The sequence below is a fragment of the Botrytis deweyae genome, assembly GCF_014898535.1.
Source record: "Botrytis deweyae strain B1 chromosome Unknown BDEW_009, whole genome shotgun sequence".
Classification (NCBI taxonomy): Eukaryota; Fungi; Ascomycota; class Leotiomycetes; order Helotiales; family Sclerotiniaceae; genus Botrytis; species Botrytis deweyae.
Genome location: NW_024066216.1, coordinates 157,997 through 175,356, shown reverse-complemented (window position 1 = coordinate 175,356; position 17,360 = coordinate 157,997). Strand labels below are relative to the sequence as shown.

Sequence of the window (17,360 nt, the reverse complement as noted above, 5' to 3'; positions counted from 1 at the left end):
AAGAGCCTCAACACGTGCGCAGTGTCGCCGAGTATAACCTACCCCACTTTTAAAATCTCCGTCCCAATACCATGCTGTATCGCCAAAACTGCTAGACAAGAGATGAACTGCCTTTCCCAAATCATCTCACCGTGTTAACAAAACCCTCTAACTTAAAATGTACCCCAGACTGCTTATATTCCGTAATTTGCCCTATGCAGCCACTCTTTGCAAGGTTGATTCTTGCCTGAACTTCGGTGTGTCTAATGATACTAGTGAGATATTGGGAGAGTGAGTAAATGCCCTCTATAGAAATATCAGCCAATTGTCTATTGTACTTTGGTCAGCGGAAGGTAGGTTTAACCCCCCATTGAACCAGGTAAACCTCAATTTTTCCACCAAAGCTCCAGTGACTGGCGTAATGCATGCTAATCTGACTGACACCTTGGTAATGCCCGCATTGCCGATGCTACAAGCCTATTTAGAGCTCGCAAGGCGGATAGAAAGTTAAGTGAGGGTAATCATGCCAAGTGGAAGTTTTGATTTCATTGCCCGCTTTTCTCTCACGGCCGCGAGCAACCTTGCCCAGAATCTAAAGCCGGGCGAATTTGCCTCGAAGAATCGGGGCTACAGATAAATAGGTACATTGTCTATACTGGGACACCGAGGAGGTAGTATCGAGGCCATGCCATCTAATCAATAGCTTGGGTGGCCTTGACTGCGTACCATATATGAATGAATGGAGTGTATGTAAGCATCACTTTGAACTTATATTATATCAAAAGAGATAGTAGGCCCCTTCTTTAGAAACAGCAATTCTCATGAAAACTAATTTAGCGCCTCTCAAGAATGTGAAAATCAGGCGGTACCCGAAATAGGAAAGAAAATCCGAAATTGCAATCCCTCAGCACAGAAATCTATTCTTGCTTAGACACAACCCAAACCCATCCGACAATCCACAGAAAGAAACTGAAGCCTAAGATACGGAGACGATCATCCGATTCAGGTGTGAATCATACCTGATATCTTGTCCAACGCGCAGCGCTATGCAAACAATAAAGACGATTCGATATCCGAATATCGTGACAGATGAGTAACAGAAAAGAAAAGAGTCAAGATATGTAAGCGCTGCCATTCCATAAAAAATCATCCCAACTGGCTCTCCTCCCTTGTATTCCTACCCAACTTCCCAGATGGGGATAGAAGAATGTGTTGACCTGCATTTGGATTAGCTCCACATTCGTTTCAAACCGGGCTCATCAATTAAAGTTGCTACTTACTAGGTTCCAACTCGCATTTTAATCCATTCGGTGGTGCAATACACACATCTTTGATGTCCACATGATGTACAGTGTGTGTTTAGAACGGCCGTCAAAGCTCCGTCACCATTCAAACCGCAGTAGCAGCAATACCAGACCTCATTGTATATGTATTGTGGTTCACCAGTGGGCTGTCCGCAACGTTTACTGCTGTGATTGTGTTTGCCATTGCTCGAATGTTTGTGATGAGAATGGCCGCGACTAGACTCATGGCCAGTCTGTAACAATGGTTGCGTGCGCTTGTGATCGTGATTTGAAGCTGTTACTACCGGCGATTGAGGATTCATTTTGACAGAGGGGATGCAACCGAATGGTCAAGCGGACAAGTATTCAGAAATTGGAAACAAGTTATAGATGGCTTACACAAAAATGAAGACGATTTGAGGACTTAAAGAGTGGTAATTGCTTTTCGATGGGAGGGGTTTTGAAGATTCTTTAAACGTTCAAAGGTATTTGACGGCATCTTGAAATTGGTTGCCCTCTACAGTAATTTGACAACACAGACGCCGCCCTTCGCAGCCCGGAACAAGGCCCTCTTGCCCCATACCGTGAGCGATATTTTCCAGAACGTTTCCTCGTATGATAGACCACAGCTGAAATCCTCTGGGTTCACCGGAAAGATTGATTGATGCCCCATCCCGCCCTTCGAAAATAGTGGAATTTCGGGGTGGCTGTGATAGCTTCAGAGTAAAGAAAGAGCTATCTTCTTCCAAGAAATTATCTCATCGGGCATACACCACTCGAAAATATGATGAACCAGAATGAAATCCTATAATTGGCCAGGCTCCGAGATGGGGGATGTATTTGCTTAGAACCCCTCTCGTTTCGGTCTGGTAATCATGAGGGGAAAAGTCCTTGGACGAGGTTAATTAGATCAATGCCATCATGATGGATACGTTTATTTTTGCATCACAAGAATATAGACACAAGAATAGAAAAAGAAGACGTGGCTGTATTAGGAAATAGGCAGAATCAGAGTGTCTGAAAGGCGGGCTTGCAAATTAGATGCGATCTTTGATTACTTGAAAGCAACTCAATATTGAAATCTAATCTATAATCTCCAATAATTTGAATGTTCTTATTGAAGCCAGAATTGAAATCCTTTTGTTGCCGGTCTGCAATCTTGACCGTTGAAAATTCCAAGCTGAACCATGTACCAAGATAAAGGATGTGAATACGATTTACACAACAAGAGACGGTTTGTATTTGTCTGTGTGAGAGCTTGCCACTATCATATTTCACGTCTTAAAATTGATATAAAAAGCATGTGCTTACAGAAAGAACCTATGAAGCAAAAAGTTCAAATTCTGTCTTAGTCTATGATATGAAATCTTCTCCAAGTGAAAGTCTATGATGCATGAAAAGCGCAGGCTTTGAATCTAAAACTCCATCCAAATGCAAACGTTTTTGAAATTCAGTGACATATGAGAAAATGCAACCAATGATTTGAACACCAAAATTGTTCAGCGTAGCAACCCTCCTTATGAATCTGCCTCATCTCTCCTCAATACGTTTTTTCCCGATACCGATAATCCAATCCCAAGTATGCTTCGCATGCAGTCTATGATGAAACACGAAATGACCGAGGTACCACTTTGTCAACTAGGCGATACGTTAGAATGAAAATATGCCCAATGTTTATGTACCAACGTACTCAGCCGTGGTGGTGAGACCTGATTTTGACCCATTCCGCATGACATTCTTTGCACCGCAAGTGTGCACAATTTGGGCAGTTTATGATTTCTGTGGTCATTCCAGAGGACGTGTAGTTACCACTATAATCACGGCACCAACAGCAAGACCAAACATACACACCGGCTTTTGGAGCTGGTACAGCAGGCATGTTGAAGACAAAAGTTTGGTTGGTTCGAGGAAGAAGGGAGGCGAGAATAAAACAATCTGAAAATACAGATGAGGAGAGGGTTGCTTTATCTTCAACTGCGAGATATGGTTACTCAAGCGACAGAGGTGAAGAATCAATTTATGGTAAAAAGCAATACTCTGGACGCTTTCGGACGTGGTGCTCGTATAAAAGATGATATTGAATGGAAAAAATCAAGGAAAGGCAAAACAAAAGGAGATCAAAGCATTCATTTAAATAGAAGGTCTTCGCCCGAAGAAGATTTCACCGAAGTATTCTTCGGTGTCCTGAATTGTTGAAGTCGTGCCCAAAACATTATGGCTTAGCATTGGACCCCAGCTTCTAAATCACAGAAGACTACTATCTCCATGATCTGCGGTAAGCTACAAAGAGATGGCCCATTTCTTGAGAAGTCACTCATACACCCATGGACAATCGAGCGAACCCATCACACAAGCAAGCTGCCTCGGTAGGAATGAGTCTTGCTTGGGGTACCGCAGCGAGATCCAATCCGACCAGAGGAGAGCTTCTAGCTCAATGATGCCCTCGGTGAGTCTTAACCCCTTAGTGCAGTTACCTAGATTCGTCGGAGACTGTAATACGCTTCATTCCCTATCAACGACCCAGTTGAACAAGGCAGGAATAGAAATTAGTTAGTAGCGGCTACCTCCGACGATGACTTCCACTTGACTTCCATAAAATTAAGTAAAATGACTCTACAAAGGAGATAATAGTATGATTAGTCAACAAGGCTGGATGATGTTCCTGCATTAGCATCAAATCAGCCCCGTGAGAGCCCTGTTTAGGCATGCGGCTCAAAAAAGTGGGTCGGTTGGCGCAGCGCTCAATGCCTAGAGACTTTTCCCTAGGCAGTATAATTGAGAGTTCGGTGAATGATACTGTACGGTTTGAAATGTTGAAGAATCGAGTCCGAGCCCGTTCCAAAAAGCCGGGAACCAGGCAGTGGGTGATCAAATTTCTGTAACTGAGAAACTAAAGGAACCACAAGGGATCAAGAAGAGCTGTTGTTGTAGACAGATGGGGCGGTGGCTGTTGACGTTTAGCGGCCAAAACATCGGTAGAGAGAAGCTCAAGTAATTGTTGGTTGAGATATAAGCTTTCCTATCATATTGAATCAACGATCCATGTTACGTCGGGCTGTATTTAGAGCAGCCGTCTACACAGAGCTTCTATGAATGATTTGCATCCAGAAATAAAGTTCTCTGGGGTCGCTGAGATTGCTGGATTTCGATATCAAAGAATCGAGAGTGTAGAATCTGTTGTAACATTATTGTGGCCCTTGGGATCTTTAGTGTGGAGGATGAACAAGGTCTTAAGTCAAGTGAAGCTGAGTTCAATGAACCCTCCAAGTACACAGGGCACCGCGACAAGACTCGAGTCATTGTACGAATAGACAATATAGTTTCGTCTCCTTCCGCCACACTCCAATGAAATTCCAACCTCCTAGTTTATAACACGCTTCATTAAGTGCCATTATCGATGCTTCTTTTATGGGCTTGATAAGTTCTTGGTAACCATTATGCCAGAAAGCTTGTAGTGGCATCCATAGCATCAAAATGTGTTCTGTGGGACGATGTCTAACCTGGGGTATAGTATAGCCGCCCAGAGCATCAGTGGAACAACCGAGTCCAGATCTGTTGGACTGAACAACGTTCTGTTTGCTATCAGACCACGAAAGAAGGTAGATTCGGTATCGTCGAGTGGCCTGTGGACAGTTAGTGAGGGCAAAGAATTCTTAGGGTAGAGTAGGTAGTTAGGTTCAAATGATTGTTTGTACTTCATAGGAAAGACCATTACTTCAAAATACCACAGCTTCTAGTGAGATTTAGAAGTTTCGAGATCTTGTGCTAGAAACAAAACTCCATTATATTCATGCATTTATGAAATAAAAACCTGGGGAGTCTCGCTGTCTAGTATAGACGATTAAATTCGGTTAAGAAATGAATTTACGTACTTCAGCTAAAACACAAACTGGTGATGGAGGTCAAAGGAGCCGCAATTGACTCATCACATCCTCTGATCGAATTGCCTACCGTACTTTCATTCGAGGCATCTTCTTATTTCAAGAGCTTCGGACCTTCTCGTTACAATTGTATAATTGCATGGCTATAGAGGGGGGAGGGGGGGGTTCGCTAGTGGTTTGCGCAGCCTTGTCAGCAAAGAGACATGTTGCCGCTCCCTTCTAGGATGGGAGACCCATGTTAATGTGACCTTCGTTGTTTAAAAGAGTCAAGGTGTTGGATTTAAAAGGGTGTGAAGGAGGGTCATCTGGGCAAGACTAAGACCAGCCTTCCTACGTCGTGAGAGATTGTTAAACAATAAGTAAAAGAGTTGGTTTGGAAGCCAGAGTATGCCCAGATACGATATCGGAATGCATGGAAGGGTAAACACCCAACACCTGTATAACTTTTCCTTCGCCCAAGGCGTTCGATTCCATCAGAGGTACGATCTTTGCCGCCAACATGGAGTGATATCTGTTTGTTTTCGGCTTAGTTTTGGCCGCTGTAGTCAGGCGATAATTGTTCTACCAAGGGTAGAGTAGGATGAATCAATATAGTTTCACTCGCCGAGCAGGAAAACCTGGAGGTGCTCTATGATCTCCCGAGCAACTGTGTGAACGGGAGAGATTGAAGGGACGTCTAGGATTTAGAGATTAAATGTGATACCTAAGACCCAGGTTCACTCTTTGACCCGTATATCGTCGATCAAAGTAGGATCTATCTACGTATCGATAGCTTAATATGTCGCAACGATCAAGTCACTTCTGAAGGGTTGAACAGGTATAAGAGATCGATTGAATTAATGGACTTTGTGTAGAGATAAGAAAAGATATACAAAAGATATCTATAAACGCGAAGGATCGATGTTGGCGTGAATGAAATAATTCACGTGTCGTCTGTCGGGTTCAAATTAAGCTTACCGGTAGTGGATACCTAGGTACCTAGTAATTAAAGTGTACTGTCGTGCTGTGGATCAATCGTTCATTCTAATCTTAGACCACAAACGCCAATCTCTCGAGTCTCAGTGCTTGAAAACAGAAACCTTAATTCGAAGAATCATTTTGTAAATCGACACTCGTAAACACGTTACATACAATACAGGCTTCAATTTCACCACCTCTTTTCATTATTCCATACCTTACCGTGAAAGAGATGTTTGCACATACTTATTCGACATCAGGAGTTACAACACCTTCAACAGTATACATACTTAAGTACCTGTTGTAATGAATCGTTATTGCAGGTTCGGACATTACTCTCACTGTTAGCACTCGTGCCAACGACTATTTTATCATGTCGCACAACGATATTGAACGCAATAAACGCGTTGCGAACATATGGACTGCGCGTTTTATGCCCTTCGCACTTGCGGGTGTGGTTGGCTATGTAACATATGTCATAGTGGCCATTCTTTGTGGTAGGAGGGAGAATGACATGAGCATCTCAATATGACCTGCTAACGTCTTGCTTTTCAGTAAATTACCTTTCAATCGAACAGAAAAGTAAGGGCGCCGCAGTGCCCATCCTTATAATATATTTTCTGTTGTTCGTCCTCATGGCCTCGTCTTTTTTCCGAGTTGTGTATATGACGACCTTCGATCCTCCTTATGCGCCACTTGGAGCTGGAGCTGCTGCGATTCAGCGTAGAAACAAACGAACAAACGATGATATTGGCGGGGGAGAATACACTTCAGGGGATTTTGATGGATCCAAGAATGATCCAGACTCTCCTGGACTCGAATTATTTTACACAAAAGACGTCTTCGGTGTGGAAAAGGATGGCAAGCCTAAATGGTGTTCCGAGTGTTGCATATGGAAACTGGATCGCCAGCACCACTGTAGTGTTGTAGGAAGATGTATATACAAGATGGATCATTATTGCCCATGGTATGTCCACTGTAACTCCTTTCTTGTTTTGTGGCTAACAAAGTGCAGGGTAGGAGGGCCTATCGGCGAGAACAACTTCAAGTTTTTTATTCAATTTGTTGGGTACACCTCCTTATTTTGTACACATGTCCTTGTAGTTATGGCAGTATACGTTCATCGACAGCGGAGCACCCAGGTATGATTGACCCATGGACTTTCATTTTCCCAATCTTTCAAATGCAATTCAAGATTTGCACTTGATCGAAACAGAGGGCTCGAGAGCAAAATATTGTTGACATGCACTAATTTTACCAACCAGGGAGTGTCTGTAAACCGCCAGTTCATTGCCGTTCTTGCACTGTAAGTTAGTGATCCTCGTGATGCGCTTCATTACTGACCAACAACTCAGAGCTGCATTTTTTGGCCTGTTCACTGGGACGATGTTCCTGACATCCGTGAGACTCGCAATCAATAATTTGACACAAGTCGAAGACATTTCTAGGTTTGGAAAGATCCATCGACTAGCAATACTAAAGCCATCCCCACAGAGGTTGGCGGAAATAAGTGTAACAGCCGCTTCGACGCAAACTTATTCCGAGATAACGTATCCGCTAGACATTCCGGCACCTTTGGACGGCATCCGGGTAAATCGCCCGTATGTGAAAACTATCAGGCACGATCGCTTGTCCGAGCCAATTTCAGTCAATGACGCAAGGCGAATGGCTGGTGTCACAGGATTGCCTGCCAATGCAACAATCGAGCAAGCTAACGGGAGCGTCCAACCTGGAAATCTGCTCTCGGAATCAACAGAAGCCGGCATCGCTGATGATTCGTCAACCGCTCTCTCGTCGTCTGAAAATATTGAAGCACCAGCAATTGGTAGGCTCCAGAAACCGACAGAAAATACTGAGCGGTTGGATAGAGACCAAAGGGCTGTGCGTACCTTTGCAATACTCGAAACACTAACCCCCGGCGACAATCCCTGGGATCTTGGATCCGCTCTTTTAAATTGGGAGACTGTCATGGGAGAACATTTCTTTGACTGGTTTCTGCCCATGAAGAGAAGCCCTTGTTGCAACCACGAGAATACAGAGAGTCACTTCTCGATTGGCCCATCTGTAGATCGCATTCGAGCCTCAGTTTGCTTCATTCCACCTAATGAGGTACGTCCTGAAGGACATCGTCAACGGATCAGGCCAAATCGCCACAAGAAAGACAAAGCGAGTAAATCGGGGCGACATTTTAGCCCAAATGATGAAGAAATGGGTCGAAAAACGGATGAGACAGAACTGCGAGATCTCCGCGCTCGTAACTCACGCCATAGATGATATGTGTTCACTACCTTTTAAATAAATTCACAAACTAATGGAAGTCGTTCTGGCTTGGAGCGGAGTTTGCTACAAAAACGAGCACTCACATCATATGAAATTGGCGTCAGGAGTATCACGATGCCAGTATATAGAAGCACTAAATGTAATAATTAATCTAATTCGACTTTAGAAAGGCATTGGAATAGAAAGTAATACCTTTAAGCTCCCCGAGCATTCTCCTTATTAGTATTCACAGTTCATTGTGTTCGAAATCCTGATTATTCGTCGAATGCGAAGCTCAAAAGGATCATATTGTTTTCGGGATGCCTGCTCTTGTTGTCTCCTTAATTTATGCGAGGGTATTAAACCAGGTGCAGTATACCTTGTTCCATACCTAAATCCGGCTTCTAAGCATACTAACACTGCCGGAGCTAAGATATTCCCATATGTGTCCATCACAGGTTCTAAAATTGAACCAACCTTTGAGCAACTTGCACCCATTTTCGAGGAACTCACTTGAAATTCGAGATGATTCGGAAGGCAAGACAGAATATTCCACGTGATGCAACCGAAACTAGGAAGAATAGTCGCGTGAGTGACGAGGGAAGAGACTCGCTAAAGGTACAGGCCATCCGATACATCATCTTGAGATATATTGTACGGGATATGAAGTATTGTAATGTGAGTTCAGTTGTTAAGGTTCGCTTTCGGAAGAGGAGTTTCCATGCTGTTGTGGCAGTCAACAGATTGATACTCAAACAAGATAATACTCATGAAATCACTAACCGAAAGTCTCGGGTATATGGTACGGCATAAGGAAGGAAATAAATCATAACTCTAATAGCCATAATCCACGGAGCCAACCAATCTCGCGAACTCCATAATCAATCCCGACAACTTTTTCGCACCAAATGAAGAAATGAGCACCTTATCATTCAAAGTCAAAACCAACAACCTATTCTCCCTGTCCAACAAAAACGATCTCAAATTTTGACACATGCATGACCCTTTTATCACTCTGAAACACCGCTCGGTAGCTAATCTCCCCCTTCCTCCAACTCTTCACCACAGTATTCTCACCACTCTCATATCCCATACGAGCTTCTTGATCTCGTATTCGATGGCAGTCGGTGTCTAATACCAAGCCTGCTGCTAAGGAACGGAACAATAGGTGCAGTAGGGATGCGAGCAATCGGGACAGTACCAGTCCCATATCTCGGAATCGACTTCTCGATAGCATGCGCAGCATACCCACCATCCCTCCAGGCTCGGGTTGTTTGTTGCAGTATATGTAGACATTGTCGATCTGAATCATCAGTATGCATTTCAATGATCAAGAGGGCTTTTAAGACTCGAATACCTTGAGCTTTGATTCCTTTTCTATTGAGAAGTTTCGATTTTCTTGGTGAAACAGCAAGCAGTGGGTTTGGATGGAAGATGCCGATGAATTTCGGGAATGCTGCGTCTTGTTTCTGTTTTGAATGCTGAGATGATCTTGCTGCGGATTCAAATTGTCTTGACGGACCAACACTGTTAAATACTTCGAAAAATTGACGTTCCGCAGACTAAATCAGAGTTGTTCACCTTTCCGACGCCCCCATGACTGATGTTCCAATATCGCATCTAAACGATGGGCGCCGTGCCCCTCGAAGTCTCCACCGTCCATGGTGACTAGCAGTGGAGTTTCTCCCGGATCATCGTTAGGAGGTGGCGCAGCTGGTATCGATGGAGAGGTTATTTCGGTCGTAAGTTGCAATGGTACAATGGAAGTCTGTAAGTTTGTTGTCGAGAAAGATATTTTCGTGTAACGTCACTCTTTCTAGAATCCTTTAGGAACCGGTCCATTGGAACAAGGCACATCTCGCCAGGTCGTTTGTCACCGAAGATCTGCTTATAAGCCCCTTGGACGTAGACGAGAACATTTTGGAAGCTACGTGGAAGCTCGCCAATAGATCCGCCGGTGACAGACGGGCACTCGCGATTACGCGATGAATGAGAAAGTTAGGATGACTCTAGTATAGGGCGCGTGGAGATATGGACCAGGTAAATGGTTATGTGAGTACCAAGGTCTAGTCATTGCGGGCATACATCCTAAGTGGCCTGCCCTCGAATCCACGGCATCCTGGAATTCTTGAGCGCGCTTCAATGATCGGTCACAATACGAGCTTTAGCAAGGTAGCTGTTCGACCAGCCTCCCTGGCACAGTCAATTGTATTCCAACTCCTACTATTATGGTCAACGAGAATAGCTTGAAGGGAAGTTAAAATCACTACCGCGCATCTTGGGAGAGGTGACGTATCTCTATTTCTTGAAGTGTGCATCTTCCCAACTCCTACAAGAGAATACTGAATCCTTCGACCTATTTTTGTGGCCGGACATTCTGGTAAGGCTGGCAAAGAACCAGGGGTTGTGTGTAGTGATGCATACGCCTTTTCTTAGCCCCAGCACTCTTAAGTGCGGTGCTCAAGCTCATGATGACTTTCTTATTCCGAATTTGAACTTCTGGGGCTATATCTCACCGCAAGAGGAGGAACGTGAGAAGATATCAGAGTAGTAACTGGGTGATTTTTGCTAGCAAAGAGTCAAAACTAATTTCACGTTTTAGCAAAACATTAAAAATATCGTGTTTGGGGAAAAGATCTAAATGATGTTCACAGCCTCGTTTCATTCGCATACATGAGAACCGAGTCCCGACTGAGCAAAAAGGGTTTTGCATCTCCGACCTGTTAGTCTGTTGTGTGACACCATGCCAGTCACTTGGGATTCGACAGAAGATCTATAATTTGACTGCAGAATCAAGCCGTACGAAGTAACATTGCTTTGCCTTTGCCGCATCATCCTCAAGGAGCCGCTCCTTGAGCCGCAAAAACTTTGATAGATGAGTAACATGAGATATGCAACTAGTGCTGGCTAAAACTAATATAAGCATGACAACTGTAGCTAGCATTCAGGGTTACTTGCTCTCGAGTAATCTTAGCTCATGTCACACCAGTCAGATCAACATTTGACTCAAGACTGAAGATAAAGCCAGCGGCCAGAAAAGCAAACCCATACGAAATTGCTAGAATGATAGGATAGGCATCCCTGCAAAGAATTATTATGTTTATCATACCTTCTTTTGATTCTGAGTGAAAGACCGTAACAGTGTTTCTCAAGTTGACTACTTTTCCAGCTTAACATCTTGTAGCAGTTCTTTCATTGTCACATCTCAATACAAAAAGAGCCTCATGTGCAAGGGATGAAGTTCTCACATGCGTGAGGGGACCGCACGAATGGCCATCTTTACAAGCAGTCTAGTCCCGAAAAAGATGCAATGATCCTAAGTACACCTATCACAGATCCGAAATTTGGTTTATGCCCTCTCAATTGGAAATGCTGAGATCAGATTTCCTCTGCCGGCTAATCAAGTTTTCTTCTCATCCCTAGCTCTTTTCCCATAATATTCTTCCCTTTAGAGAATCATGTCAACATTACAATTATTTCAAGAGATATCTTGTCTGGTCTTACATCTTGTTTCCATTCGGCTTCCCTTCTAATCTATCAAGAGCATCTTCGATAAGTCCAATATGTCCTCTCAAGGTACCCTCCAACTCATCCTGCAGAAGATGTGTTAACACAGTGAAGTTCGCTCAATTCGAAGCGCAAAAATCTGAGCAAGAAACATGTTTGGGTGGAAGAGGACGCATAAGAATTTCAAACAGGCCAGTATCTTCATGGGTCTACCCAACGTCTGATCTTTTGGAGGCCAATCATTTCCTAATTGTAAACCCCGCTTGAAAACGGCTATCAATTTGAGATTAACAGCATGGCCGTTGATGTACGAGGCCGGAATAAGGTGCAAGTATAGACAGTCAAGGAATGTACAACTGCATGGTTACAGTGAAAAACATGAATCTTATTTGTAGACGGGTGCTAGACCGATAGTTGACCTGATAAACGGAGATTGTGCCAACTACAGACAATCCCCTGTACCGGGTGATGGGTATCCTCCTGTGATACTGGCATCTGAGCAACTAACCTTCCCTGGACGCAATGATAACAATGACAACCCAAAAGGCATGAATCTCCCACGTACCATTCTTGCTTCATGGTCCTCCGAGAGCTCCACCATATGCGATCTTAAGTTGTAGGTGCTTCCCACAACACCTACCAAAGTAGTGAGATTTAGAGCAAAGAGAGCTGCGGGGTTTCGTAGAAACGACATGATTAATTCGAATTATCGAATACAGTTGAAAGTCGAATGAAATGAATCAAAGTAAATAAGTGAGAAAAAATAGGGAGATATAAATACAAAATGTACAATAAAGAATATATATCATGTACGTGAGTTCGGGAGGTACAATATAATAGCTACTAGGTAGGTACCCTCGTACCTAGTACTCTACCCCACTACAGAGTCATGACATCAGCACGGAATAGTTTCAAGGCGCGGTACATCGCGCAATCACGTCTCCCATTACAAAGAAAATGGAAAATACACTTTAACGCGTCCACGCCATCCATCAATCTCTTCGATCCACGGTTGAGCTGGATGCTGGATTGCTTTACCAATAAGTTTTTGTATCCAAAGGTAAGACTCAATGTCATTTCACTATCCTAGTGGCAGATGTATGAGAGTATCATTATCATCTTTGACCACAGATAGAATTTCCTTCGAAATTCGTAACATCTTAACAAGCACCCTTCATTCTATTCTGATGTTCAAATCCAAATCGAATATTCAAGAAAAAAAGAACACTGCGCAATTGCTTTATGATATCGAGTCTAATTCTCAGGCTCAGAATATCTTTTCCTTACTTCTATTATCGCATGTACATAGCATGGCCACGGAATAGCGAACCTACTACGCCAAAATCATATTTCTCGAGCGAAAATCCAAAGTCATGTCTTCTCCGCAACCTTTTATGCAATCGTCCCCTCTGCTAGCCTCACCGTCGCGTCGCAAAAAGAGTCAATTTACGTATAGGAATCTCGCACAGTTGGCTCTTTCTGCTACGTCATGCCCTCTGAGGGTGATCGCACATCTAGACCTTGACGCATTTTATGCGCAGGTTGAGATGGTAAGATTAGGAACTGAGGAGGACAAACCATTAGCTGTACAACAGTGGTGAGGATTCTTTACTCAATGAATGGTCGACTATCATGCTTTTCGAGGATCTGCTGAAGCTAATACGTGGGTTGAACATAGGCAAGGTCTCATAGCTATCAATTATCCAGCCAGGGCATTTGGTCTCAACCGTCATATAACTATTACGGAAGCAAAGAAGCTTTGTCCAGATCTCATATGTCAACATGTTGCGACTTGGCGCGAAGGCGATGAAAAATGGGCCTATCACGACGATGCCTTTAAGAATATTGCTACACATAAAGTCTCTCTCGATCCTTACAGACTCGAATCAAAACGGATATTGGCTTGTATAAAAGATTGTCTACCCAAAGAGTTGCAGAGAGTAGAGAAAGCTAGTGTAGATGAGGTTTTCATGGATCTATCTGCCCAAGTCCATACGACGCTTTTGGAGAGATATCCTGAGTTGAGAGGTCCTGCTCCCTACGATGATTTGACGGAACAACTGCCGCTACCCCCCACGACTTTTCTCGACTGGAAAGCGGATGCACTCGTGGATCTAGATAAGGATGAAGCGGAAACTGATGACCCAGATTGGGATGATATGGCAATGCTGATTGGTTCTGAAATCGTACGCACAGTTCGGGCCGCAATACGTGAGAAACTCAAATACACTTGTTCGGCCGGCATTGCCCAAAACAAAATGCTTTCTAAATTGGGTTCCGCGCATAAGAAGCCAAATCAACAAACTGTTATCCGAAATCGGGCAATTCAGCAATTCTTATCAGGCTTCAAGTTTACTAAGATTAGAAATTTGGGAGGCAAGACAGGTGAGGAAGTGGTCAAGCTATTTAATACAGATATGGTCAACGATCTGTTGCTTGTTCCCATGGAGCAATTAAAACAAAAATTAGGAGACGATACCGGGACGTGGATCTACAACGTCATTCGTGGAATTGATGTCAGTGATGTCAATTCACGAACTCAGATAAAGTCGATGTTATCTGCAAAATCGTTTCGACCTAGTATCAACACTCCCGAACAGGCTAACAGGTGGCTCCGCATTTTTGCGGCGGATATACAATCCCGATTAGTGGAGGAGGGGGTTCTAGAGAACAAGAGAAGGCCCAAGACGATCAATTTGCACCACAGGCATGGAGCCCAAAACAAATCTCGACAAGCGCCCATTCCGCAAGGAAAGCAGATGGATGAGATACTCCTTTTTGAACTTGCCAAGACACTTCTAAATCAAATCATGCTTGATGGGAAGGTATGGCCTTGTTCGAATTTGAGTTTAAGTGTCGGCGGTTTTGAGGATGGAGTGCCCACTGGTAACATGGGTATCGGGGCGTTTTTGGTCAAAGGCGATGAAGCCAGGACTCTAAACAATCCAGCTCCGCGAGAGCTGAACGTATCTGCAGAGAGACCTGAAAAGAGACGTCGTATACTTGATGCAGGAATCCAGAAATTCTTCGTCAAAACAGATAGCGTCGAAGAGCACGATGATGATTTCGGCGGTGAGCAAAATTTAGCCGGGCCAGGTATTGTATATGAGGAAAAGGGGCATTCGCTTCCCAAAGTGGATTTTAAGGCTGCACGTTTACCGCAAGAGAATGAGGCGGCCAGAAGGCCAGAAACATCAGCCAATGCCTCTGCCCCAAAACAATCACAAATTACAGAATTTCTATGCACCCGTTGCAATCAGGCGCTGGATTGTGCGGAGGCATTTCAGAGTCATCAAGATTGGCATTTCGCTAAAGATCTTCATGATGAGGATCGTTTACGGCGTACATCGTCAGCTCCTGCTCCTTCCTCCGCCAACAAAAGGGGTGTGGCTTCGAAGAAACGAGGCAATGGACGCGGTAGCCGACCAGAAAAGGGTCAAAGCAAGTTGACATTTGGATAATGAAAAACAGATGAAACAACTCTCACCGACCGCGTTTTCACCCTATCCTGAAGTGCCACACGATACCTTTAACTTATAGGTGAATGCGCCGAGATTTTACCACTCATGCTGATGGGCAGAGCCCTATGGTTCCAGAAGACGGCCAATTCATGCTCGAACTTTGCTCCGATATACTGTGCAACTGGAACAATGTGCTCACCGGGATCGCACATTCTGTATGCAACGTGATGTCCGGATGTACAAACACATTTCTGCGGCATGAGTTCCATTGGATAACGAATTTGTAGAATATGATCTTTTCGAAGCTACGAGTAATGCAACAACGACCATTACTGCGATAGCATTCCTTCTAGAGGTTCAGCTAGAGCCGGCCACCCGGCCATATTATGGCCTTACAAATGATAAGCAGGTTTGCCATGGATCCAGGCTGTCAGATTTAACAAGCAACACTCGTACTTGGATCTTCAGGACGGTCATGCGCAATATTGAAGGCATCAAGAACAATAGATAATGTCTCACCCACACAAAGCACCCATTATTTGGATGGGATGAAAGACATGCCGTTAGCCCTACCAACTTTGAGTCGTTCGTCTCTCGTCAGATATCCTGATCGGCAGAGTACATCATCACCTCCTGTACATATACAGTAAGACGCAAAGAGATCCAGAGCCTCGTGGGTGTGAGAAGAAGTAAAAGAGCAGAAATTATCGGATTATCGGTAGGCCTATGGTGACTCTAGACAATCTACAAACGCCAGTCGCATGGATTTGTTGTCAATGTGCCTTAAATTAATCCATGTCCAAAAGTATCATGATGGCTTCTCGAAAGACAAATGAAAATTAACTTTGAACGAGTGTGAACCTGTGAAATTGAAGTTTATATGGGTTAGGCAGCATTTTGCTTGCGTTAGGCCGGGATGCATCAATACCCAACCCGATTGAATTCGCGCCACAAAAGAATCACAGACCACCCCAACTACCAAGATCACAAACCTTGCCAGCAAAACTGCAGGAATCGCTGGCTGCCCTTTGCTTTTTTGGATCTCATTCACTCTCACCATCACCATCACGATCACCAGTTCCTGTTCCAGTTCCTGTTCGTTCTTCACAGAACATTCAAGCCTTGATTGTTTCTGTTGTGCAATTCGAGGTTCGGGATTGGGGGTCGAATCTCACAGCTTCCATTGGTTCCTCGGTCCAGTAGATTGAGATATTAATGTGATGTGACAGGTAGAATCCTGTGCACAACATGTGTGGGTAGTAAGTATAGCACCGGGCATCGCATCGCATAGCATGTTCATGTAAGGTCAAGGTAGGCAAGAAGCTTTCGAGACAGATTGGACCAAACATTTTGATTGCAATAAACGAAGAATTGGTCAAAGGGAACCTCGGCGTCGCTCATTACAGGATGGATATTCTCCTCTGATGTATTCACGCGTCATCTTCGATCACTTTACACACTCATTGTGCCATCCATCTAATTCCCTACTCTCCCGCTGTAGTAGCAAGGAAAGGAGTTCCACTTTCTGGCAAAGTCGGCGAGTCTATATTCCCCAGAACCCAGAATTTACGTTGGGTCGTTGGTCGTAGGACCGAATCATCATGGAACGGTACTGTGATGGACTGGATTTGAATCCCTGACTGGATCCAATAGTTCAGGCTTGAGAAGATGGGAGATTATGATGGGTTGATGAATTGATGAGCTGATGATAGGGCGAGATATCGATTTGTTCGCTGAAAGTTTTCTAATAAGTATACCCAAAGATACCCTTAATATAAAGAAGGTTTTGGTTAGAGTTTTTTTAATGATTCATGTCAACATTTTTGACTATACTCCTGACATGAAGATATAAAATTTTGAACAAACGATACGGGAATTTGATTTTTGATTGGTTTACTATCAAGTACCTTGAGACTTCTTCCGACGCCTAGCTATAACGAGGCATATTTATCTTTCTCTCTATCTCTATCTCTATCTCCATACATAGCTAGGTACTTAAACCTATCTAGCTGTATACTTCCCTTAAGTTGCCA

At 43.8% G+C, this 17,360-nt stretch overlaps 4 protein-coding genes across 4 annotated transcripts; 2 read left to right on the top strand and 2 right to left on the bottom strand.

The window, feature by feature from the left end:
• Positions 1-6,197: 6,197 nt before the first annotated feature.
• Positions 6,198-8,572, top strand: EAE98_004697 (uncharacterized protein). The gene is made up of 5 exons (XM_038952317.1): positions 6,198-6,597; positions 6,656-7,067; positions 7,116-7,242; positions 7,366-7,406; positions 7,456-8,572. Exons 1-5 carry the CDS (start codon positions 6,474-6,476, stop codon positions 8,372-8,374), a joined length of 1,623 nt encoding a protein of 540 aa, XP_038810967.1. The 5' UTR covers positions 6,198-6,473; the 3' UTR covers positions 8,375-8,572.
• An 869-nt stretch (positions 8,573-9,441) lies between these two features.
• Positions 9,442-10,201, bottom strand: EAE98_004696 (uncharacterized protein; the record flags this gene model as incomplete). Its single annotated transcript, XM_038952316.1, has 2 exons — positions 9,941-10,201; positions 9,442-9,886 (listed from the first exon to the last, which is right to left on the bottom strand). The coding sequence occupies exons 1-2, from the start codon at positions 9,955-9,957 to the stop codon at positions 9,442-9,444; spliced, it is 462 nt and encodes a 153-aa protein (XP_038810966.1). The 5' UTR covers positions 9,958-10,201.
• A 1,215-nt stretch (positions 10,202-11,416) lies between these two features.
• On the bottom strand, positions 11,417-12,795 carry EAE98_004695 (uncharacterized protein). Its single transcript, XM_038952315.1, has 3 exons — positions 12,432-12,795; positions 11,864-11,952; positions 11,417-11,805 (listed from the first exon to the last, which is right to left on the bottom strand). Exons 1-3 carry the CDS (start codon positions 12,558-12,560, stop codon positions 11,760-11,762), a joined length of 264 nt encoding a protein of 87 aa, XP_038810965.1. The 5' UTR covers positions 12,561-12,795; the 3' UTR covers positions 11,417-11,759.
• A 444-nt stretch (positions 12,796-13,239) lies between these two features.
• On the top strand, positions 13,240-15,327 carry EAE98_004694 (uncharacterized protein; the record flags this gene model as incomplete). The annotated part of the gene is made up of 2 exons (XM_038952314.1): positions 13,240-13,463; positions 13,545-15,327. 2 exons carry the CDS (start codon positions 13,240-13,242, stop codon positions 15,325-15,327), a joined length of 2,007 nt encoding a protein of 668 aa, XP_038810964.1.
• Between the last annotated feature and the right edge of the window lie 2,033 nt (positions 15,328-17,360).

Bases quoted from the DNA above. Each gene is read 5' to 3' on its own strand.
- EAE98_004697 (XM_038952317.1), top strand. From the start codon at position 6,474: ATGTCGCACAACGATATTGAACGCAATAAACGCGTTGCGAACATATGG. The intron at 7,243-7,365 runs GTATGATTGACC...TTTACCAACCAG, and splicing joins ATCGACAGCGGAGCACCCAG to GGAGTGTCTGTAAACCGCCA. The intron at 7,407-7,455 runs GTAAGTTAGTGA...CCAACAACTCAG, and splicing joins TTCATTGCCGTTCTTGCACT to AGCTGCATTTTTTGGCCTGT.
- EAE98_004695 (XM_038952315.1), bottom strand. From the start codon at position 12,560: ATGTCGTTTCTACGAAACCCCGCAGCTCTCTTTGCTCTAAATCTCACT. The intron at 11,953-12,431 runs GTACGTGGGAGA...CATCTTCTGCAG, and splicing joins AGGACCATGAAGCAAGAATG to GATGAGTTGGAGGGTACCTT. The intron at 11,806-11,863 runs GTAAGACCAGAC...GATTCTCTAAAG, and splicing joins AAGCCGAATGGAAACAAGAT to GGAAGAATATTATGGGAAAA.